At 33.4% G+C, this 25,023-nt stretch overlaps 1 protein-coding gene and 1 pseudogene across 2 annotated transcripts; both read right to left on the bottom strand.

Annotated features, from left to right (window-relative positions):
• Window positions 1-34: 34 nt before the first annotated feature.
• On the bottom strand, window positions 35-902 carry LOC107956576 (uncharacterized). Of its 2 annotated transcripts, none has more exons than XM_016892188.2 (2): window positions 567-902; window positions 35-456 (listed from the first exon to the last, which is right to left on the bottom strand). In XM_016892188.2, exons 1-2 carry the CDS (start codon window positions 712-714, stop codon window positions 212-214), a joined length of 393 nt encoding a protein of 130 aa, XP_016747677.1. In that variant the 5' UTR covers window positions 715-902; the 3' UTR covers window positions 35-211. The 2 variants fall into 2 exon arrangements, with proteins under 2 accessions (XP_016747677.1, XP_016747676.1); XM_016892187.2 differs by having other exon boundaries at window positions 35-459; window positions 567-847.
• Window positions 903-5,078: 4,176 nt separating this feature from the next.
• On the bottom strand, window positions 5,079-17,441 carry LOC107955966 (phospholipase D alpha 1-like; annotated as a pseudogene).
• Between the last annotated feature and the right edge of the window lie 7,582 nt (window positions 17,442-25,023).

Genomic DNA, 25,023 nt, shown 5'->3' with positions numbered 1-25,023 from the left:
TTTTTTCTTAATTAAAAATAATAATAATAATAATAATCACCAAAGAAAAACTAATTATTTTTCTTAATCAATTCAACTTTTTACAAAAAGAAAATACTATACTAATTACAAAATTACAGAACACTCACACAAACTGTAGTTAAAAAGAAAAACAATTATGATTGTACAGGAAATAAAAATTTAAAAAACCCCTATCTTTCTTTCATTTTTCTCAGTAAGAGTAAGCCAATCGTTGAACACCACGATCCCTTAGAATTCCATGGTAAAGAGCAACTCTGTTAGCAGGCATTTCTCCTCCCTGTTTACCACCATCACCACCAAATTTCTTCAACTTTGATGAAGAATTATTGCTAAATATTCTAACATGATTCTTCACCTGTAATCCATCGCCTCTGGGCTCCATCACATCTTCTGCAAAGTGCACTTTCTTCTTCTTTTTCTTCTCCCTTTTCTTCCCTTCTTTAAACAACAACAAAGGCAACAAAAATGGTGAAATGATTAAGAGCAGTGTGTTAACATACACGCATGCAATATGTTAGAGGCAGATGGGGTATGTATCTATGTACCAGAAGATATGCAGGAGCGAAGAACTTGTTGTGAAGGATGGGGGAGAGGGAAAGATTTCTGATATCGAAAAGCGAGAAGAATTACAGTGCCTGAGACTGCCATAGCTGTTGCAAGAACCATTCCTTGAGAGCTCAACATTGAAGCCATGATCACAAGTAAAGATCAACCCCCCCTTTCGTAGGTTGAAAAATGGGTGAGAAAATTGATGCTTTTGTTTTGGTTTTGAACATAGACAAACCAGTGGGAACAGGGAACGCTGCCTTTCTAGAATAAAATATTGGAATTAAATGGGCGATATTTTATAGTATATATATAGCCTGATTGGTGTGGGTCTTTTCTTTTTTATTTCTTTTGTACTTTTTTTTTTTTTTGCATGTGAGAGAAACTTCCGTAGAAAAACTATGTCATGAAAAGCTGAAAAAGCAAGCCTATGGTGCTTTTGGCCTTTGGATGGGACTCTAGGAGTCACCTTTTCTTTCATCCGCTGCTCCTACGTTGCTTAATACATTTAAGCTCTAATTTGATATTAATATTATTATCAAGATATAAATTAGAGTATATTGGTATATATTATTTTCTTATTTATGAGTTAAAAGAGGTTATGAATAACTTAGATATAATGTTAACAAGAACAAATTTAATCAAAACTTACATTAAAATTATTAATATATGGACAATGTCAAATTTCCTTCTATTGAAGTTAAGATATTGTAATAATAATTAATTTTATCATAAAATTAAATGATTGATTATAAAGCATATTTTATTTTCGTAAACAAAATTAAAATCCCAAATATGTAATTAAAGAAAAATAGATAAACAACCATTACCCCACAAATATTGATGATGACAATTGCTTCTTAAGGAAGGAGTAATGGGCAACATCTTATGATGACACCTTATATTTCAGATGGGTATGTTTCTTTTAAAAGGTCTTGTTGAGGTCATTGTAAATTTCCAGATTCTTGGGGAGAATTTGTGCTGCACCCTTCATGTCATTGATATATGCTAATTTCACTGGTTGTAGAGTGAAGGAAAGCGACAAAGATGTTGAGTATAAGGTTGTGATTTCATACCCTTTTATCTTTCGTTTGAACAAACCTTGCTTCCATTATTGGAAAGAGCCACACATATCAGTTTTAATGTCATTAAATGTTTTCAATTATCAAATTCCATTAATCCCTATGTGATTAGATTCAGCCCATATCTTAATTTTAGCTTAAATTGAATTCTATATACCCACTTTAACCACATTTCTATCTATAAATAACCCTTCTTCCTAGAGGGAAAAAAATGACACATGCAACCTCAGCTCCCTAAACTCACCATTTTTAATATCACCTATTCTAACCATTTTCTTACGAATCACCACCGTTGTGTTCTTTAATTTCAAATTTTAGATTTTAGATTCAATTGTTAACACTATTTTTTGTTAAATTTATTGGTATATAGACTAAATTTACAAAGTGTACATGAATTTCTAGCATATTTTAACCTTTTTAAAAATCATAATGTTGATCTTAAAAAAGGGTAAACTACACCATTAGTCACCAAACTATGGGTAAGTTTTTGTTTGGTCACCAAACTATTCAAAAGTTTTCATTTAAGTCATTGAACTATTCAATTTTTTTTAATTCATTGGGTTATTAAGTTTGTTCTTTTTAAAGCGACGATTTGACGATTAGTACTGTGGATCAATATCCATCGACGAGTAGAATAACATACCTTAGATCCAAGTCAATCTAACGGTCAGTGTCAAAGATAAAAAAAAAGTTGTTTGAATTTTGGTTTGCAAATTCGTGATATTTAAAGTTGTTTCATGAAAAAAAATTTGTAAAAGAAAAAAAGAAAGAAAGCTTTCAATAGATACAAGCAGTACAAACAAAAAAAGTCATATAGCATATGACTAAAATAAATTTTTTTGAATAATTTAATTACCAAATTGTAACTATTTTTAATTAAATAACCAAAATAAAAATTTACTCTGAAAAAGCTAAATTGATTCGTAAGCATTACAAAAGCAGAAGAGTGGGTTTCATGCTTTAGTGTTAATTTGTGGTTGAAGTTCCTAAGAGATGAGTAGATTAAATTAGTCATTTTATTTTTAAATGAATCATAGAATCAAATGAGTTTGAATTATAATAGTATTAATATTTACAGTATAAAAAATATTTTAAAAAAATATTATTTTTTATTGTTGTTCAATTTTAAATAAAAAATATTATTTATAAAATCATAAAAATTTAAAAAATATTAACTCTAGTAAATAATAAATAATATTTTTAATAATAAATATTAATTTTATTACAATTTAATATTATTTAATTATTTTTTATAGTATAAAAATTAAATTAACCCGTGGACTATTTTTAGGGCATGGAAGAGTCCGACACAGGCCCAGGTTCGGTGAATGTACGTGGGAAGTGCCTGTGCCACCAAAAGTCTATGAGCTTTGATTCCCAGAGATGAAAACCTACGGTTTTTATATTAATAATATAAAAAATTACAAAAATAAGGTGGAAAGCAAATTATTTATAAAAATAAGTTATTTTGAACAGTAAAAAGTCGTACATCACCTATGAAAAATATTATTTTAATAAAATAAAATAAAATAAAATAAAAAAATTAATTTAAAAAGGGGTGCCGCCATAATGTCAAGCGACACTCTTTTTTTAATTTTTTAAGAATTTGACCTTATAAACTTTAAAGAAATAAAAAAATGAGAAAAATTTATTTTTGTTATTGTTATATCTTTTAAAGACTAATATGTAAATAGATCAAAAGTTTAATTTGGTGCCACCATACTCTCACGTGACACTTTTTTTTCAACCAATCTAAAAAAGATAATTACTTCATCAGATTCCTGAATATTCAGCCCCTACACATTTCAGTCTGTCATCAATTTATTATGCGACACCAAAAAAATTATTTGTATTTTTTATTTTTTATTATAATGATTAGAGCATAATGGAATTTTTAGGATGGCGCCGCCTAGAAAAGTGTTGACACCTAACTCTATTGTAGAAATCAGGTAATTCCCATAATTAATCTTGAAATTAGATCATTTTCATAAAATTTTAAATTTATAAGGTTAGATTCCTTAAAAAAAAACCCTTTTTTCACTCCAACTTTTACTTTTTTTAAAAAAATATATATATATTTTAGTTTTATAATTTTATAGCTACAAGTGGGGTAGTCCGTAGTTGTGATAAATAAATAAATAAATGGTATGAGAGTGAGGCGAAAGGGGTGGGCAGATTATCATAAATTTACTATTGGAAATTAAAGGCAGCATTAACTTTGTGTAGGTAGTATATATAAGAATATCCAAAAGCATATTTTTAAAATATCTTCGGCATTGGAAGAAGTTGAGATTGTTTTGCATATAACTCACAGCTCCGACTTTAATTAATTTAAATTTTTTTATTATTAAATAGATTAATTTAATTTTTATATTTTCAAAAGGAATCTCAACTGAGAACACCACCCTTGTTTATCTCCTAATCATCAATGTTTTAATAAAGAAAATTTGTGTCACTTGATACAGTGACAACACTAGATTGAAATGTGATTATGTAAAATGTTTAGGGACCTGATGAAGTAATTACCCATTTTAAATTGGCTGAAAAAGGGGTGCGGCCTAACATTATGGTGACACCAAATTAAATGGTTTTTAACTTTTGGTCTATTTACATGTTAAGTCTATCATTTTTTTAAATTAAATTTAAATAACCCTTAAAAATATAAGAATAATAAAAATAAACTCTTTTTATTTTTTTATTTTTTTACAAACAATAAAATTTATTAAAAAAATATATAAAATTCTTATTTAATTACCCAAATATATCCCTCAAAAAAATTTCTTCAAGCTTATCTAAATTCAAATAAATATACTAGGGAATGAATTAAAAATGTTTAAATTTAGATACACTTGAGGAATAGCAAGAGTGGTTGCTTTCGAGGACCAAAATTGGACCAAAGGTTTGGAATTGATGATGATCATGAAGATTGGTGTATGTTGCAAATAAACGAAAAAAAATTGGCTTAATTATAGGCAGGTTCCTAACTTTAGCCAAAAATAAAAAACAATGTCAAGTTAGCAATCCGTTAGTTGATTAAAGGAATTTTTAACAGTAGTGACCAATTCGAGCGATTATCTTAAATAGAGTGACTAAATTGATAAAAAAAATTTAAAGTAAGGAACTATGCTATTTTAAAGCGACATACGGTCTAGTTTACTTAAATTTATATATGAATGGGTATTTTAATAATTTTATAACTAAGTTGGTATCCAGTTAACTCATGACAAGGCACTAACTCAGTAAAACACTAAAATAAGTATAGATATCTTGAGTTAAAAAGGTAAAGGTGAATAATGATGCTTGTCATTAGTATAACCTTATGGTTTTTGAGTGAACCAAATTAGTAATGCATGGGTAAGGACATAAGGGGTAGAGGTAAATTCATGGTGGTTAGAGATTTAGATTAACTAAAACAAAGGAAAAGTTATATATGTAGGGAACATTCTTATCTACCCACTATTGTCAATTAGGAAAAATGGCTTCATAGCTACATTGTCATTTTCTTCAAGGTTGCTTCCAACTAAAGTTTAATCTAGAGTTTCTTCAATCAAAGAATACAATCATTCTGACCATCAGACAATTAGATTACTGAATTTAGGTAATGAGAATAGAAGGAAAGATCCAGATTTGGGTCCAAGAACTCGACCTTTGGTGTCCGAGAAATATTCCAATCCTGCAAGCTCTTTCACCTCTCCATCACTGCTAACTCCAATCGGATAGCTTAGCAAATGGCCTAACAGCTTATTATCTAACGACTTGCATGCGTATAAATTCCAATATTCCTCAACTGCCTGGTTCACTTTCCGTACGAATTCCAAGCTCTCTGGTCAAGAAAGGACTTATCAAGCTTGCGTAAGTGCTCATACCAAAATGCCATATGTAACCCATGAATTTGGCCCCTCACTGGTTCCTTAGTAGAGAGGCGATACGGTTGGTAGGCTCCCATTGCAATTTTTGTATCATTGGCACCATCTATTGATCCTTGATTGATGTGGCAGATCTGATTATAATGCATTCATCATCAACTGTGGAAACGAAACTGTCCCTAGTTTAGTTGTTGGAGATAAATGAAGATAGCATACATCAAATGTGCAAATGTATCAAACTAACTTACCAATCATCATCTTGGAATGAATATAGATCATGAAATGCCTGGATTGCTGAGCTCTATCGTAACTGGTATGAGGTCGAGGTCTTTTTGGAGGTTCGTATTCTCCACAAATCCTTATCTCTCGGTGTTATGTATAGGATAAGATAGGTTGTTAAGCAATTTGTTATACAAACTAATAGTCTATTAGTAGAGTTTGTTAACAACAATTAGACTTTCTTTTGTATATAAAACCTACTAATGTATTGATCAAATCAACCAAGAATATCATAATATTCATTTGTTTAATTCACATTTATTTTGTATTTCTCCTTTTGAATTTCTTCATTTCTATACTTACTAACATGGCATCAGTCGCCTAACGTTCCTGGAGGTTCTTCTCACTGCGTCCATGGCAAATTTCGCTGACTCTACTACTCTGATCGTGGCAGTCCCGCACTCTCTAACGTTCGATTAGTTCAGACTTTTCCTAGGCATGACATGGTGAAATTGGATTAAGGCAGTTTTGTACAATGGCAGCAGCATATACGGCTAATAGTTGAGGGATACGAGTTACTCAGATATTTGGAAGGGACGTTACCTGCTCCGACTCGATTCATCTCCTCTCCGGATGGCATTCTCACTCCAAATCCTGATGCTTCTATTTTCGTCCAGCAAGATAAGCTTCTTGCTTGTTAGCTTCTCTCTACCATTAGTTCTCATCTGTTGTCTTGTTTTACAGCAGCGAAATCTTCTTGTGACGTTTAGAGCACGGCCAATCGCCTTTTTGCTACTGCTACTCGAGCAAAAATGTCTCGAATCCGGCATGACCTTCATTCAATCAAGAAAGGAACCATGTCTGTCAAAGATTATATAGAAAAAATACAAAATACCTGTGTGCTTCTTGAGGCCTCTGAATCTACGGTTCCAGAGGCAAAGAAGGTGGAAATAATACTTGTCGGACTCTCATCGGAGTTTGATGCTGTTTTAACTCTTGCATCATTCTCGATTGAGTCTCTTCCGTTTTAAAAACTTGTCGACGCTCTTCTAGAATTTGAGAATTGCCAAAATTGTGCAGCAATAGAAGCACCGTTTCTTGCGAATCTTGTTGAGTCTGTTCCATCGACCCTGGTGTTGACACCCTGCGCGACAGTTGTTCATCTTCATCTACTCGCGCACAGTTGTTCATCTTCATCTACTCGTGAGCGAGTGTAACACCCCTAACCCATATCCGTCGCCGAATTAAGGTTACAGGGAATTACCGAACAAAACACAGCTCATAACAGGCATTCATTAAAATTCATGCTTCGTAAATTAACCTCATCAATACATTTATCCCATTCAAATTTTGAATCTTTATACTCCTATATTCATATCATTCGCATTTTAAAAATATTATTTAAGCTTATATTATTACATAACATATATCGTGCATATTATACTTAATATGCGATATCACACGGTATAAAGACTCAAACATATTCGGCCTAAACAACCTCAACAAATGGTCAAGTATAAAATTTTAAGCATCATGCACTCATTTTACTTAATTAATATAAACCATTTTAAAACACATACTACAAATCATAGTATACTCAATTTACAAATTTAATAATCAAACCAAACCACATGTATCTATTTATTCATCTCATGAACTATTCGGCTAGCACAATAATCTAAAATAAATTATTCCCACAGCCTAGTAAACATATATATTTTACACATAATCAGCCATTATAATAAGACCAAATATACCTCTTCACTCATCACGAGACTATGCGTATATGACCACATTAATTTGAGCTAATTTCAATCACCCATATTGAATCATATCATGACATCACCAACCGAATCATAGTAATCCAACCATAAGTGATCACATTACTAGCATATACATTTTCTTTCACTAATAAATATTCGAACCCATATGACTATATAATTACTTATTTACCTAGTACTTTATCCGAATTTGCATGCACATCATATACAATCCCTCAAACTATTTCCAAGACAAATGCACCTCAATTTATAATACCAAAACATACCTATTTTCTCACTACAAATTTGTGCGCATGTGACCATGTTAACTTGAACAATTTTGAACACATATAACACCTAAAACACACCTAAATTGCATGCTTAAAAATACATACACATAGCCAATCCCTTAACCACATATTCGGTCATCTCATTCAACCTCCAAAAATAATTCATGCCATTTTTTTATCATTTAGATCCATACCAAAACAATCAATCAAAAACATTCATAGAATATACCATTACTTACATATAGCAACCGAACTTACATAGTGAAAATACCATCAAATACATATCCACAATAAGCTATTTCCATGACCGAATACACATAAACACTAATGTCAAAATTAAGCCATTTCCGCATGGCTAAATATATACACACTTCATGACCAAACAAAACAAATGCTAGCCTATACATGCCATATGTTCAAAGTTTCAAGCTTTCAAAATACCGAAATAGAAATCGATAGTGTGACGGACTTCTTTGACGATTCCTGAGCTCATAACTAGATAAAATAACGAACGAACAAACACACAGTAAGCTTAAATAGCTTAGAAAGTCATAAGCAAATAGTTTTTTTTTAAAAGAACACATATAGTTTATACAAGTATGCCGAATTCTCCCAATCTTGAACACACATATATATATAATCATATTTAAGTGATTAGTTCATATTTTCATGTTATACACAATACTTACCTTTACTTTCAAAATTCATATAACTCAAACATATATGAATTGTTTAATTCGAACCCACATTCGGTTTTGCCATATCATTTCACGTTGTACCATTCAGAATAAAAAAGGATACTCGGACTGCTTAAAAGCTCGTACAATGCCTACATCCCAGACGTGATCTTACTTGTATTCAAATAACGATGCCACTGTCCTAGACATGGTCTTACACGAAATCATATACGATGCTAATGTCCCAAACATGGTCTTACATGTAAATCTCAAATCAATGCCAACGTCCCAGACGTAGTCCTATACGATGTCACGTATCAAAATTCCTATGGTTCGTACGGCTTTCGGATGTTGTAAATCAATCGAATTAAGCTCGTAATTAATCTTCTTATGTTAAATTCAATTCAGTATTGTAGTATACATACATACAATTCAATTCAACTATGTATAAAATAAATACATTCAATTTAACATCATTTACTCACTTACGAACTTACCTCGAAAGAAGACGAACGAAACGGAACGACTATTCGACAACTTTTGATTTCTCTCGTTCCAAATTTGATTTCTTCTTTTCTTGATCTATTTCAATACAAATTTGACTTGTTTAATCATATATTTATTCAAATTTATTTAAAAACACATAAATGGGCAAATTGCATTTTAGCCCCTAACATTTCACATTTTCTCGATTTAGTCCCTATTTCAAAAAAACTCAAAATATTCAAAATTTTAACACAACTCAAAATATTCAAAATTTTAACATACTCTAGTTGGGCTGAATTACCTTAGGTCCCTAGTAGCCCAATTCTAACATTTATTTCACATTTTAGTCTCATAATTTCAATATTTCACAATTTAGTCCAAAATGGACATTTTTATCAAAAATTCATTAACAAAACTTACATATCTAACAACAATGATTTATTTTCCATCATCAACTATCAAAATACTAATGCATTCAACAATGACAACATTCAAATACTTTAACAGTTTTGAAATCGGAGATACGGGCTAGCTAGATTAAGCTACAACGATCTCAAAAACGTAGAAATCATTAAAAATGAAGCTAAAATCGTACCTATTTGGGCAATGAGGGCTTGGTCGAACGTTAAAGCCAACAATGGCTTTCTTCTCCTTGAATTTTCGGTGAAGATGAATAGTGGAAGATGACACTACATTTTGTTTTATTTTAATTTAACATTATTTACTAATTTACCTAATTAACCATTAATAACATTAGTAATTACACCATGTGCCATTCCACTATCATCCACTATCACAAAAATATGGTAATTACCATTTAAGGACCTTCACATAAATCAAATCATAACAAATTAGCATATTAACAATGAGAATGCCACTTTTACTTTTTATGCGATTTAACCTTTTTCACAAATTAAGCACACAAACGAATAAATTAAATCACGAAAATTTCACACATATCAATTCACATACTATAAGCAGGGAAAATAATATTAAAATATTTTTCTGACTCAGATTTATGGTCCCAAAACCACTTTCTGACTAGGGTCTAAACCAAGTTGTTACAACGAGGGTTTTGGCTCCGGATTTAGTGCCAGATCTATGGACGATATGGTCACTTAACACAATGTTATTATTATTACTTTGATCAAGAGTACGATGGCTTCTCCACTTTGACAGTGGCCTCGGTGTCGTCTAGCTATGCTGGCTAAAGACTGCGCGATGTTCGTTTTGGCAAACCTGAGTGGTGGTCGTCCGCACATGGTGGTCCGCTCTCGTTCGGTGGATCTGTGCAACCCATCGGCCCTTTGGAGACGTCCCTAGTGGCATTTCCTTCTGGTCTTTCCTGGGGATAGATGCCAAGACAATTTTCTCTACCTCATTATCACGCGACTAAGCTTTCTAACCCTTTCAATTTTACTAATACTGCTACTGCAGGTCATGAAGATGGGACCACTGCCGCTTGGATCGGGTTCTAGGTATGGGTCGCATAACGTTGGTAATCCTTTTGGGCCGAGCGATATGGGTCATCAATTCGACCTGCATGTTTTTGGTCCTTCTAGCGGGTCTAGGCTGCAAGTTTTAAGCCATAGTCTTGGGCCATATAGTAGGTCCGACAATACAAGTTATAATGGTGGCCATATTAATAAGTTGAATGGTCAGCCTAATAGGCCAAATGCAAATCTAGTTGGGCTTGAGCCCACTAGTAATAATGTTGTCCAAAATCAAGGTGTGCCATGACGAACTAAACCGAGGGCTCGTGTTCATGATTGTGACGTTTCACCGTACGTGGGGTTGTTGCTATTCTTGATTTTAATGTTTCTAATTTTTTGACTACCTAGGGATCCAACTCCAATACAACTCACTATGGGTCTAACTTTGATAATGACTTTTATGTTCCTATGCTTGTAGGGACCACATCTTGGTGTCCTAATTCAGGGGCTACACACCATGTTTGTTGTGAGGCCACTACTTTGCATGAGTCCACACCTTACTTAGGTACATCTTCTCTTCTCATTGGTGATGGGTCTCTTACGAAAATATCGTGTATTAGGAATTCTATTTTATCTACAACAAGTAAGATGCTTCATCTGTCTAATGTCTTGTGTGTTCTGAATATACGGAAGAATCTGTTATCTATCTCTCAGTTTGCTAATGACAATAATGTATTTTTTAAATTTCATCCATCTTATTGTATTGTTAAGGACATCCCAACTCAGGAAATTTTGCTACGGGGCCATACTCGTGACGGGCTCTACTATTTTCTCCAGTAACTCCGGCTTCGACATTTTATGCTCCTTTGGTCTACAACACTAAATTTCAACTGCATACTGATAGTGATGATGTTTTTACCTTGTGGCACTGCAGACTTAGTCATCTATCTGCCTCCACTGTTAAACTTGTTCTTGATAAACGTAAAATTGTTTCAAATAAAAAAGTGCCTTAATAATGTTTGTATTGCATGTCAAAAGGGGAAATCTCATAAACTGCTCTTTTCACATTCTACTACTAAGTATAAATATTTGTTTGAATTGGTTGTCTCCGACTTATAGGAACCAGTATCGGTTGTATGTGGTTCTAACATGTACTATGTGTAGTTCATTGATATGTGTAGTCGATTTACGTGGATTTATCTTGTCCAAAGTAAGTCTCAAGCAGTTGAGTACTTTCTCCAGTTTCAGAAAATGGTCAAGACTCAGTTTGGGAAAGATATTAAGAATTTTCAAAGTGATTGGGAAGGAGAATATCATGCTTTCACATCGGTGTTGACTAGTCTTGGGATACTTCACCGTTTATCCTGCCCGCATACATCTGAACAGAACGGAGTTACTGAGCGGAAGCATAAGCACATTGTTGAGACTGGTCTTACTCTCTTAGCTCAATCCAATTTGCCTATGGACTACTAGGGTTATGCCTTTAGTAATGCTGTTCATATCATAAATCGTCTCCCTACTTCAGTTCTGGAAGGGAAGTCTCCATATCAGGTTCTTCATGGTCGTGAGCCGACATATGATCACCTAAGGGTGTTTAGGTGTAGTTATTTTCCCTATCTACGACCGTTTACACATCACAAGTTGGATTTGTGGTCTCAGCTATGTACGTTTTTGGGGTACAATTCTCAACATAACGGTTATAATTGTCTTACACCGAATGGTAATATCATTGTTTCTCATCATGTTGTTTTTTTATGAATGACGGTTCTTGTTCTCATCGCCTATCATAGATCGTGGTAAAATTAGTCCGCAAGTTTCTACATATGTTTCTATTGTCCAGTCTGATTTCTATTCTCCTACTCCAACGGTCGCAGGGACTACTGGCCCTTCATCTTTTCCTCCTGGTATTCTTATGCAGTCCACAACGGGTGGTTCAATGGATGAGTTGAGGTCTGCTCATGGAGAATCCCGACTCTCAACCTCGACAGTTGCGGGTAGTTCGTCTACTCTGGACATAGTTCCTTCTGTTTCAACGTCTATTCCGTTGGGCAACACTCATACTATGGTTACCAGGTCTAAGGCTGGGATTTTTAAGCCCAAGGCCCTGTCTGTTGATGCTATTGACTATGAGCGTCGCACGATTGAAGAAGCTCTTGCAAATCTAGAATGCCGACCAGTGGTTCAAGCTGAGTTTGATGCTTTTATGGCAAACTCCACTTGGGAACTTGCCTCTCTCCCTTAATAACGAAAAATAATTGGGTGTAAGTGGCTCTTTAAGGTAAAGAAAAATTCTGATGGGACTATTTCTCGACGTAAGGATCGGTTGGTCGCAAAGGGGTGCTCACAAGTTCCTGGTTATGATTTTAAAGAAACATTCAGTCCCGTGGTCAAATCGACTACTATTTGAACCATACTATCAGTTGCTGTCTCTGTGGTTAGCAACTTCGCTAGGTCGATGTTAATAATGCTTTTTTGAATGACGATCTCTCTGACGAAGTATTCATGCAACAACCTCCAGAGTATGTTCAGTTTAGTCCAAATGGTGAAAACTTGGTGTGTCGTCTGACGAAGGCGCTATATGGGTTGAGGCAAGCTCCCTGTGCTTGGTTTGATAAATTGAAAAGGTATCTTGTTTCTACTGGTTTTTTTGCGTCAAAATCTGATACATCTTTTTTTGTTCGCGTAACGTCTTAATCAATCATTTATGTTCTTGTTTATGTGGATGATATTATTATAACAGGAAGTGTGGATAATAGTATAATTAGCTTCGTTAAGCTTTTAGATAAAGAGTTTTTTTTAAGGATATGGGAGACCTTCACTACTTTTTAGGCATTGAAGTCACTCAATCCTCCATTGGAAATCTTATTTTATGCCAACGCAAGTACATTAAGGATATTCTTGACAGAAGTTCTTTGACCTCTGCAAAAAGCGTCTACATACCAAAGGTTAGTTCATCGAGGTTGTCCAAAGATGAGGGTACTCGTCTTGCTGATCCTACGGAATATCGTAGTCTGACTGGTGCTCTTCAATCTGTGGTCCTAATTCAACCGGATATTACTTATACTGTGAATCATGTGTGTTAGTTTATGCATGCACCCAATACAGTAAATTTGGTGGCTTTGAAACAAATTTTACGGTATTTACATGGTACTATTGATCATGGGTTGATTTTTCATCCGTCTGACAGACTATCCCTCGTTGGATATGCTGATGCCAACTGGGGATTGGATTTTGATGATTGTGGCTCCACGACAGGATATTGTGTGTATTTTGGAAGTACGCCTGTTTTGTGATACTCGAAAAAGTAACAAGTTATTTCCCGGTCCACAGCTAAAGCTGAATATCGAAGTTTGGCTGCAGCCACCAGTGATGTTACGTGTTTAGTCTCTCTGCTAACAGAGTTATAAGTTCCTTCTGCTGATTCGCCTGATATTTGGTGTGACAATTCTGGTACGGTTGCTGTTGCTGCTAACCCAGTCTTACATTTCAAGTTCAAACATGTTGAGCTTGACCTATTTTTTGTTCGTGAAAAGGTAGCTGAAGGATCACTCATTGTTGGCGAGGTGCCCGCTTGTGATCAGGTTGCTGATATTTTTACAAAGCCCTATCTGTTTCGTTGATTACTCGATTTCATCATTTGCTTCGGGTTTTACCTATTAAGAAGTTGAATGAATGTTAAGTATAGGATAAGATAGGTTGTTAAGCAATTTGTTATACAAATTAATAGTTTGTTAGTAGAGTTTGTTAACAGCAGTTAGTCTTCCTTTTGTATATAAAACTTACTAATGTACTGATCAAATCAACCAAGAATATCAAAATATTCATTTGTTTCATTCACATTTATTTTGTATTTCTCTTTTTGAATTTCTTTATTTTTGTACTTACTAACACAAGACCTGATCTGGCTGCATCTTTGGGGTTTTGGGGAAAGCCAAAGGCAGCTTCACTATCAATGGACCGGAATTGTTGAACATTCTATGTTTCTTGATCTTCAGGGAGAGTCACTAGAGATGGAGGAATGAATATAACATGCAATTCTCGTAATGGAACAAGCAAGTCTTTCTCTCTTTGCTTCCTCCACCCCTGCTCAAAATTTAACAATACGTCCTACGTAATAGGTCCTTCCGATCGACGATAAATATCATGCCAAGGCTCCATTGGCCCTCCTTTCACAATAGAGGCATCATAGAAACTAGGTTAACAAAAATCATCATGATGGATTGTGCCTAAAGTCCTGAAAATGGGATGAGGAGTGTCATATCTCCCATCTGTAAGGTCAATGCCACCGATGAAGCTCATAATCTTCCTTTTTTTATTCTCTATCAAGCAATTCACCATCCTCGACAGCAACCTTTTGGTGATGAGTGAACATGGTAGATATCTCTATGTCTTGAATAATGCTATGCAAATTATCAGGGTTCCTTAGACATAAAACACAATGAACTTCACAGTCATGGAAATACTGTCTCATATCCTCATCATGAGTAGTCATCACTCTGTCTTTCTTAAGCAACCCAATAGAAGTTCTATCATCCTAGACGAGAATTAATACGCGAACACCTTCATTCGCTTTCTTTTTAAGAAGCTCGCCAAGTGTCAAATCACCATGTTTCAGCCTCTTCAAGTCTCTTATCATGGTCATTTTAGCATACACTGACCACCCAACAATGTAAATAAGATGTCTTGCATTAGAAATGGCAGTGAAGATGTCCTTCTAGCATTGATGCAGTTTGTAAACTTACATCGGTAAGAGGGATGGTACCGGAAATGAACTTGTCATCAACATGACCATCTTGGTAAAGGGTAACCTTGCAAACCTTCTCTTTGACTGATGAATGTATATGGGACTCTTTTTAGCAATTGTTGGACAGGAACGTAAGCTCTTCCAATCAGGGTGGCCCCTATGAGATCATTTTGTTTGATAGAAAAAGCAACACTGGAAACCATATGAGCACAATATATGTGAAACAACTCGTGTCGTTGTGGGTTAGAGCATTCATTTTCTAAAAGCTTGGTTCTAACAACTCGGGTGTCTTCTAAATCAATGGTGACATACAGTTTGGAAATTCCTTTCCCAACTCCTGCTCTATCTTCAATGTTATGCAATAACTTCTGGAAAGAGAAATACCATTTAATAATGTTATGCATAACTTGAACTTCAAGTTAACTGTTGTTAACAACAAAGAAAATAAACATAAATGAAATATTATATCCTAGGCTCAACTCAAAATGCAGAATCTGTCCAAAAGATTTCATTTTTTCCCTTAACAATTCTAAGAAAAAAAATTAAATATTGAAAAGCAGGAAGATTTCCTGAGATATAAGGACATATTGTCTTGATTGTCAAGAAACAATTGAAATTCTGATCCATCATCTTTAAAATCAGGAAAAGGTAAGATAAATTCATTATCCTACATAGTCTTTAAAAGAATTGAAGTGTTAAAGTATTTTCCTGATTCTTGGAGTGCAAGCAACATCTCTTTTAAGGTGTAGTTGCTAGCTATATTACTTGGATTCGGCTATGAGTGTTTGATATAATAATGTATCTGATACGGGTATGGTTAGATCTTGTTTTTAAAGTTTTTTCATATATTTGGAGAATCCTTGGTGGTCATATCTCCATACTCGTGTAGGACAAGAAAAATGAAGAGTATGGTAGGAAGAGTTGTAGAGACATCTTTTGAGTTGAAGAAAGAAGGCTTACTTGCTCTTGCTAGGCTAGAGTTTGATGACAAGATAATGACAACAGAAGGGCTTTCTTACCGTAAGTGAAGCCTTCTCTACTGATCTTCCTATAGCATCTTTGTTGTTCATCATTTATTACAAAGTGAAAGTTATACGCATATGAGAAACTATGTTATTCCGACTTCTTTTTCTCCAAATATCGGTGTTTAGTACATATGATTCTCTAAATACTTGAAAATATTTAGAAATTATGAAACATAATCGTATTGAAAACACATGCATATAAAATATTTACGCGTGAGACCGAGGAACTAATAATTTATATCTTAAGCATATAAATCTCCAATGAAGATGAGATTCAATTCTATGGCGTATAACTAGAAATAAATATATAAGAATAAGAAAATGAAAAACAAACTGGCTATCATTAATATTGTTCTAGCTGTTACGATCGATTTACCAAGTCTTTAATAAAGACGATGATATGTTATCCGGACTCAAAGCCTTGAATAAGTGGCGGTGACTGGTCATAAATATACCTGGAGAAAGCATGCAGCAACCTGGTCCAGAAAGCAGTGCAATGCTTTAGCAGGTAAACTTAATTCGTTTGGAACCTAGCCAATTTTACTCCAGCAAATTGATTTTATTTGCAAATATCTGCTGCTGATGTTAGCACGTAAACAAGTGGATAGGTTGTATTTTTTTTTGAAAAGTCAAAATAGAAATTTTATTTCTTCAGCAAAACTACAAACTCAAATGAAACAGACAAAGCTCGCCTTTGACTCACTGCAAAACCAGAACCAGAACAGAAGTAGGAGGAAACCAGATCCGAAAGACTCTATTAACTAGCCCCTAATCCATGTCTCAGATCCACGCCTACCCACACCCAACTTAGCGACACAGTCCGCCTCACAATTAACAGTTCTAGGCACAGCTCTAAGCACCCAAAACCCATCAACTGGTATGAGATCGGCTATATTTTTGCAGACATTACCGGAATGCTTCAATTTTTTTTTCTAAAATAGAAGTATTAATGACTCATTTGGTTATTCATATAATAACATAGAAAAAAAGCTTATTTATTACAAAATAAAATAAAAAAATAATTAGTGTAAATTTAAAGCTGAATTAGAAAGATAAATAAAATCTTTGCAAAAAATAAAGCCTCTTCAAAATAAGCTAAAAAATTTCTTCCACTTTTCTCATAATAAACCATGTGATGATTGATTGAAATTAGGTTTTTGCTAATTTATATACTAAAATATGACGAAAAATAATATTTCTGCTAAATGTAATGTAAATACGTATTTGAATAATATATGTATTATAACTAATTTAGTTTTCTTACCTTCTTGGATCAACTGATTCAAATCCATCTTCCATTTTCTTCTCTTCATATATTTCTACAACTGCTAAGTCGAAACTTTATCTCCCAATGCATAATAATTTGTACTTTTACAAAGGAAATGTGAATATTTACAAGCAACCGTGTCCGGATGCCTAACGCTCACTCCATCTCGGCATCACTAATGCACTAATAAGAAGTTAGAAATCTTAAAAGAAATTGGGTTATTTGTTTAAGTCTAATAGGATGATATGGTTACATTGTTTTAAAATCATTGAGGGTTATGTTCATGGGAGCTTAATTATTTTTTAAAGAATTTTTGAAGTATCATTTGTTAAGATTTAACAAAATTGTTCAACGGATCAGTATTATTTTTGGAAGAGATTTTTATCTCTCAACTCTATGAGCGCCTGAAGAGGTGATCGGTTCGCAGAGTAAGAGAATTTCATCAATTGGTCATGAAGGTGAGTCATGTATCATGCCCCGCGAGTGAGCAACACCTCATCAAGCTCGAACCTGAGCTAACACGAGAGAATTAAGCCATGAGGTTCTTGGAGTGCCCTAGAAGACTCTAGAAGTCGGAACAAGGGTCTAAATTCATGTAGAACCATGTAAAATGTTCCAAAAGTTCTACAATACTCCACCATTGTATAACTTTTAATGAGTTAGGTGGGAAGGTTCTAGAATTAGATCTTGACTGTCCATTAGGATTAATTGTAACTATTAGATCGAAAAGGGCTTGCCTATATAAGGAGGTACTCCCCCTGTTTGTATCCAAGCTATCTTTTATTTGAGAAATATACTTTCACATTCTCCCAGTTTTCTTGCATTCTTCACTTGTGCTATTTAAGCTCATTTTTTCCGTTGCTTGTCTAGTCTAAGTGTGCCAAAGCCTCTCCCAAGGGAGGATTGAAAATTGACTTAGGCTCATGGGCGAGAAATTTGAGTCTAAGACCGCACGATTACATGGATAAGTCTAAGCACGTGACAAGTGGTATTATAGTTTATGTTTTTAGTACTGCAGTGGTTGTAATCACTGAATTTTGTCCTATTCGGATTTCGTGTTTTAATTTTTTCCAAATTACGGGTTTGGGTAATTTGAGCTCGAAGTTTTTTTGGATCAATGGGTCTAAGGTTTGGGCTTGTCTCATATGGGCCCAATCATTGGGCCTAATGATTGGGCCTGTTGTGATTGGACAATTGGGCTTTTACTTATCTAATTTTGGACTTGATTGGGCTTTAGCCCATTAGTGTTTTTGTTTTTATGTTATATTAATTTTAAAAAATAATAAAAATAAAAGAAAATTAGAAAAAATACAAAAATTAACTAATTACATTTTGGTCTCCAACTTTCCTAAAATTACATTTTAACCCTAAATTATCCTAAAATTACATTTGACCCTCCAACTTTTCCTAAAATTACATTTTAACCCTCTAAATTTTTCTAAAATTACATTTTGACCCTGAAAGTTTTGCATCCTCTACAATACGGTCTTTCTGGCAAACTACATCAGTTTGTAGCCGCCAGGCGCATTTCGCGCACCTACCCTCCGTTATTTTCGGCGGCCAGCCTAGGCTCATGATGGCCCTCCTCAACTGCTACCTGAAAACAAAGAGAAAAAGGAGTAATCAACAACAATAAGAGGACGTTTTTCTTGCAAAAAATTGGCAGCCAGGAACAGAGGTAGAAAAAAGAAAAAAAAGACTTCAAAAAAAGAAAAAAATAGCTTTGTTACCTTCGAATCGTCATGGCCGCTTCCCCCACCGCCACCGTGACCGTCATCACCCCACTGCCTTGCCGCTTTCCATCCGCCATTATTGAAACCCGAGTAATCACAACAACCAAAATATAAAAATAAAAAAATATAACTCACCTTTTAGGGGAAGACGCTGGCAAAAGGGAAAGGTCCGGCCGTGGCCCGAGCGATGAGCGACGAACGGCGATGGATGAGACGATTGTCCCCTGAAAAATAAGCAAAACAAGAAGAGAAAAAAGAGGAAGAAAAGAGAAAAGAAAAAAAAAGAGAAAGAAGAGAGAAGAGAAAGAGGAGAAAAGATATGAAGGGCAAAACACCAGCGACTGTCGCACCGCCGGGCAAATGAAGCGTCAGAAAAGAAAAAAAGGGGCTAGGGTTTGAGTTGAAAGAAGAAGGAAAAAGAAAGAAAAAGAAAAAGAACAGTCGGTTCAACTTGACCCGTACCGTCGATCCAAACTACTGACCCGAACCAGATCTGATTCGTTGCCAGTTGTAGACCCAATAGCATACCAACCCAACAGCGGCCCAGCAACAACAATACCAGCAGACCCAACAACAAGCCCAACAGCCGCAGCCCAATCCAGTCAGCCCGTCCAGCAGCATACCAAATTGAAAAAAAAAGTGAGAAAGGAGGCCCGATTTGCATGGTTTCAAGTCCATAACCTTAGGCTTTTGGTAAAATTTTAATCCATTGTAAATTTAGTCCATGTATTTAAAAGATACCCATTTTAATTAAATTAGCATTTTTAAATAACCTTTTTGAAATATTATTATGTCTACTTTATTTATTATTTTTAAATTTAAATAATTTCAATACATAGGGCAACGAATCGGTTTGACATTAAGCCATTGATTTCACTGCTATGTTGGGTGAATATCATGGATTTTTGTTAAATGCGGAACGTCTTTCTAAAAATTGAAAAATTTAGAAATTCTCGTTTTTTTATAAAATCTTTATTTTTGAAATTACTGGTAAATTATCAAATTGCCTTTTAAAATATATAATACAATAATATGTAATATATCAAAATTTTCATTTTTTCGTCGGATTATGATTAAATATTAAATTGAACTCGTATATTTGAAAATTAAAATAATGCGCGCTTAATGAGATACAGATTTTGGGCGTCACGAGGGTGCTAATACCTTTCTCGTGCATAACCGACTCCTAAACTCCAATTTTCTCTGGATTTGATGCAGACCTAAAATCGACTTTTTTTTAAGAAAATTTTAAAAATAATTTTTCTTTTAAAGAGAATTTAGTAGGTGTCCGATCGCACCTAGAAAAAAAAATCAGTGACGACTCCTCTTTTTTAAACAGAATTGAGACTTTAGCGCTTGTAAAAATTTTAGGTCGCTACAGTGGTGACGATGACAAACTAGTTCGACAAAGTGAGATAGTAAGAGGACAGCGTGGTTGAGAACCAAGGTGCTGCGAAGGGCAAGAAGGTTTTGTGAAAGGACTTCATGAAGGTCGTGGAGACCCAGACGGCCAAGGTTGAGTCCGCTATGAGTGACGTCCTTATGAGGGTGGAGGATACTAGGATTCCCTTGATGAGATTAAGTTCGAGATTAGGCAAGTATGACAATGAAACAGTGCCTAAAGTTATGGTCATTGTTTTAGCCATAGAAAAAACGACAAAATTATCCTTGCCTTCAAATGTGTCAACAACCTCTAATGGGGACAATATTAAGAGTTCGGCCGACTACCTGAGAGATGACACTTCAAAAACATCTCTCAAAGGAGTCTACCCTCAACACAGTGAAAAAGATAGAGTTTGCCAATTACCACGAATACTTGTTAATTTACATCATTGACAACTTATTACCTTTAAAAACCCATAACACAAATGAGAAAAGATACAATAAACGACCACTCTTTACTTCACTTAAATTTGTAAGAAAAAGAAGGGAGAAGAAATGAACCATTTCGTTTGGAGATTAGTGCCATAATAATAATGTTGAAAGCTATTGATGGGTCATTTGGGACCACATTGGTCTATGTTTTTCAACACTTATGCATGAGGATATCTTAGGACACTAAAAATTGTTTCATTGGCTACACATTAATGTAATGCATGTGGGTTTTGTTTTCCATTTTATGGCGTATCTTTACTGCCAAAAACCCAACCTAGTACGTATTGATGGCTACATATTTTATATATTTTTTAATATGTCATTTATGTATATGAGGACATACAAACTACGTACTTGCATGGTTAATTAATAGATCCAATTAAATGATGATCATCAATTGAGACTCAAGTTGTAATAATCGAGCCATGTGCTCAGAGGTTTGCACTCCACCATCACCTAACTCTCCTCTTTCTTTTCACTTTAGCTTAGGGTTCAAACCAGCAACCATAATAGAATCATTTTCATTTTTTCAATGTTTCAACCTTTTAGGTGGACTTTAATTTGCTTTCTTCTTATATCCAAATTTCAATGAAATGTAGTTGTTGAAAATATTATTACTAATAATATTATAACACTTATTACGCTTGAAAAAGTGTGATTAAAATAGTAAAAATGATATAATTACATGATTAAGGGTCTGTTTGATTGAAGAAATTGATTTTCTGGAAAATCATTTCCAACTTTTCTAGCGTTTGATTGGCAGAAAACATTTTCCATTTGGAAAATGAACTCCAAAATAAGGGAAAATGGGTTACATTTTAGGGAAAATGTCTTACCCTTTCAATTTCCGTAAGAGATTTTCCGTGCTCTCCTCTCTATCGCCTCTTTCATTCCTTCCTTCATTTCTGGTAGAAAATTGCTTCTGTTTATCGATTTTCCAGTAACTTGTTTTTTTAATTATTCAATACTTGTTTTTTAACACAATTACAAATAATTTATTTGATATTAATTTTTTTCAATTTATAACGATTAATATTGTAGCTTAATAATTGAGTATTATTATAAATAAATCATTGCAATATATGTAAAAATAATTTAAAATATAAAAAATTATTAATACATATCAATATATATGTAAAAACAATTTTTTCGAAAAATATTTCCAGGAAATCTGCTAAACAGCCGAAAATATTTTACACAGATTCAATCAAACACCAGAAAATATTTTTCAGTAAATCATTTTACAGAAAAGTAAAACATTTTCCCGAAATTATTTTACGGAAAATATTTTACTGACAATCAAACAAACCCTATATTACTAAACATTTTACTAGAAATGTGCCTGTAGTTTACTCTCATCAAATATAACACAAAAGGTTAAGTTCCAAAAATTTTCAATAATATTTGTTATATGATATACTTCCCTTTTAGTTTTTTTTAACAATTAAAAGTTGAATTTTAAACCTTTTTAAAAAATCATTTTTAACCTCTCAAAACTTTTTTAATTTTATCTCCATCATCAATACAAAAGTTTTTGCTTCCTCACTGTTTTTAATTTAAAATTTTAGTTTATTACTAACAAACCATAATTTAATCTATTTATTTTTAAAAATAATTTATTTATTCAAATAGAAATAAATTAATACATTTAATGCAAAATTAATATAAGATTAAGTTAAAATGAATTTTAAATATTTAATATGAATTTGAACTATAATATAAGTGAAAATAATTTGATTCCGCTTAAAGTTAATGTTGTACAACCCATGCTCATATTTAGGAAAAAAAAAACATTCTCTTATTGGAGGGCAGTAATAATTCCCCCCCCCCCCAAAAATACATTTTCAGAAAAATTATGTAGACACTGATAAAAATGAGTTAGAAAAATGGGAAGATAGTAGGTGTAGACACCATTTTTTTTTTGTGAAAACAGGTCAACTTGGATTTTGAAAATGAAAACGGGAGTTGCCACCGATCTTTTTTTGACGAGGTGTGATCGGGTCACCTCATAAAACGGTTGTTTTCAATAAACGATTTGACTTTATTAAAACAACGATTTTGGTCCACGAAATTCAAAGAAAACGGGTTCGGGAGTCCTTTACGTACGAGGAAGGGTTAGCACCCTCGTAACGCCCAAAATTGATACCTAGTTGATTAATTAAAATCTTAATGTCGAATGTTGAAAACTCGGCAAGAACTTAAAATACGATCCTTTTTTATTAATGTTATCTAATTAAAATTAATTGAATAGATTGTAATGCATAAAATGCCTCCTTATCTCGAAGAAACTAAATGTCACATCCCGTAAGTTAGGACACAACATCTTGTATTTTTGAGAATAAGTTCGTCTTATTTTTTAAAAAAAAATTATTTCAGTTTTAAAAGGGTATTCGGTCATTTGGGTAAAATGAAAAAAAATCAGAACCCAATAAGTTAGGGCTTGATTTTTCAAAGTTCCAAATGCAGAATATTGCATTTATATTTTTAGAAATCTTTACATTGAGATAGCAAAATGTCACATCCAATGAATTAGGACACAACATTTTTGAACTCTCGAGGATAAGTTTTTAATTAACTTATACTTTGATTTTCTTAAAAATGATTGGTTTTTTAGACTCGTCGAGAAAAATTGAAACCTAGTAAATTAGGGTACGATTTTCCTGAATTTTGAGTTACAAAATTGCTTAATGTAAAATATATTGGACGAAGGTTAATGTAACGTGATTTTATAGCAAAATGTAAAATGAATTACAATGCTATTATAGGCTAATAATGATGATGACAATAACAACAGTGAATGACAATAATAACAAAACTGATAATGGTAATGAATAATCGAAAATTGAATGTATGTATAACAAAATGTAAATACGTAAATGAATAAGTAACGAAATGACATAATAAGTGTAAAAGTTGAAGTAAAATAAACCAAAATAAAAGGAATAATAAGAATAAAAACAAAAATAAGATAAATAATAAAAGCAAAAATGATGAAATAATAAAATAGTAAGATAAAAAAAAATAAAACAAACTGATTTAAAAAATGAAAACTAAAGAAATAATTAAAATTTTAAAAGTGAATCCATAAATAATAAATGAGTGAATATTAGATCAAAACAGTTTAAAAATAACAATGTATAATAATAACAATAGTAGTAAAAATAAAAATAATAATATTAGTAATAATAAAAAATAATGATAATGATAATAATAAAGTAAGTAATAATAATAATAGCACAATGATAATAATAGCAATATTAAAAATAATAGTAACAATAATGATAATACTATCGAAATTATTAATTTAATAGCAAAAAGAAAATAATAATAAAAAAGGGACTAACTTGAACTTAACACGGAAATCTGGGGGGCAAACTCGCAAATGAATAAAAAGAACGGGACCAAATCGAGTGCGCGAATAATAAAGAGAGACCAATGGGGAAAATATCCTCGCCCTCCAATGGGCGAAATGTGGAAGGATCAGCAGCACAAATAGACCCTTCACCACTAAAACACGCGGATACTGAGGGTTAATGGGTCGGGTCACGGGTTAGAGACCAAAATGACGCCGTTTTGGTCTCTGAACCTAACCTTCGAAACGACGCCGTTTTATAGTCTGTATATAAGACAAATTTTAGCCTTTTTTATTTCTAACATTTCTTTAAAAAAAAAAACAAAAAATAGCCTCTCACCTCTCTCTCCTTTTCTGGGCAGAGGCCCAATCTCCGGCAGGGACTCCAGTCACCGGCCACCGTGTAGGCCACCGGCTACGGCGCTGCCGTATGCGATGGCCGAAAAAAATTAAAACCTCCGGTCTGACCCTTTTAACCTCCCAAACCCAGATCTAGGTCCAAAATCCCAAAAAAATTACATGGTTATTTTCGTGGCTTTTATAGCCACGACTACATCGCTATATCAATGTTCTTTTTGTTTTTACTTTCGTTCTGCTATTATTTTTGTTGATGTTTCTGTGTTTGTCTTCCTTTTGGCTTTGTTTGC

The sequence above is a fragment of the Gossypium hirsutum genome, chromosome D07 (assembly GCF_007990345.1).
Source record: "Gossypium hirsutum isolate 1008001.06 chromosome D07, Gossypium_hirsutum_v2.1, whole genome shotgun sequence".
NCBI lineage: Eukaryota > Viridiplantae > Streptophyta > Magnoliopsida > Malvales > Malvaceae > Gossypium > Gossypium hirsutum.
This window is presented reverse-complemented; position numbering and strand designations above follow the sequence as displayed.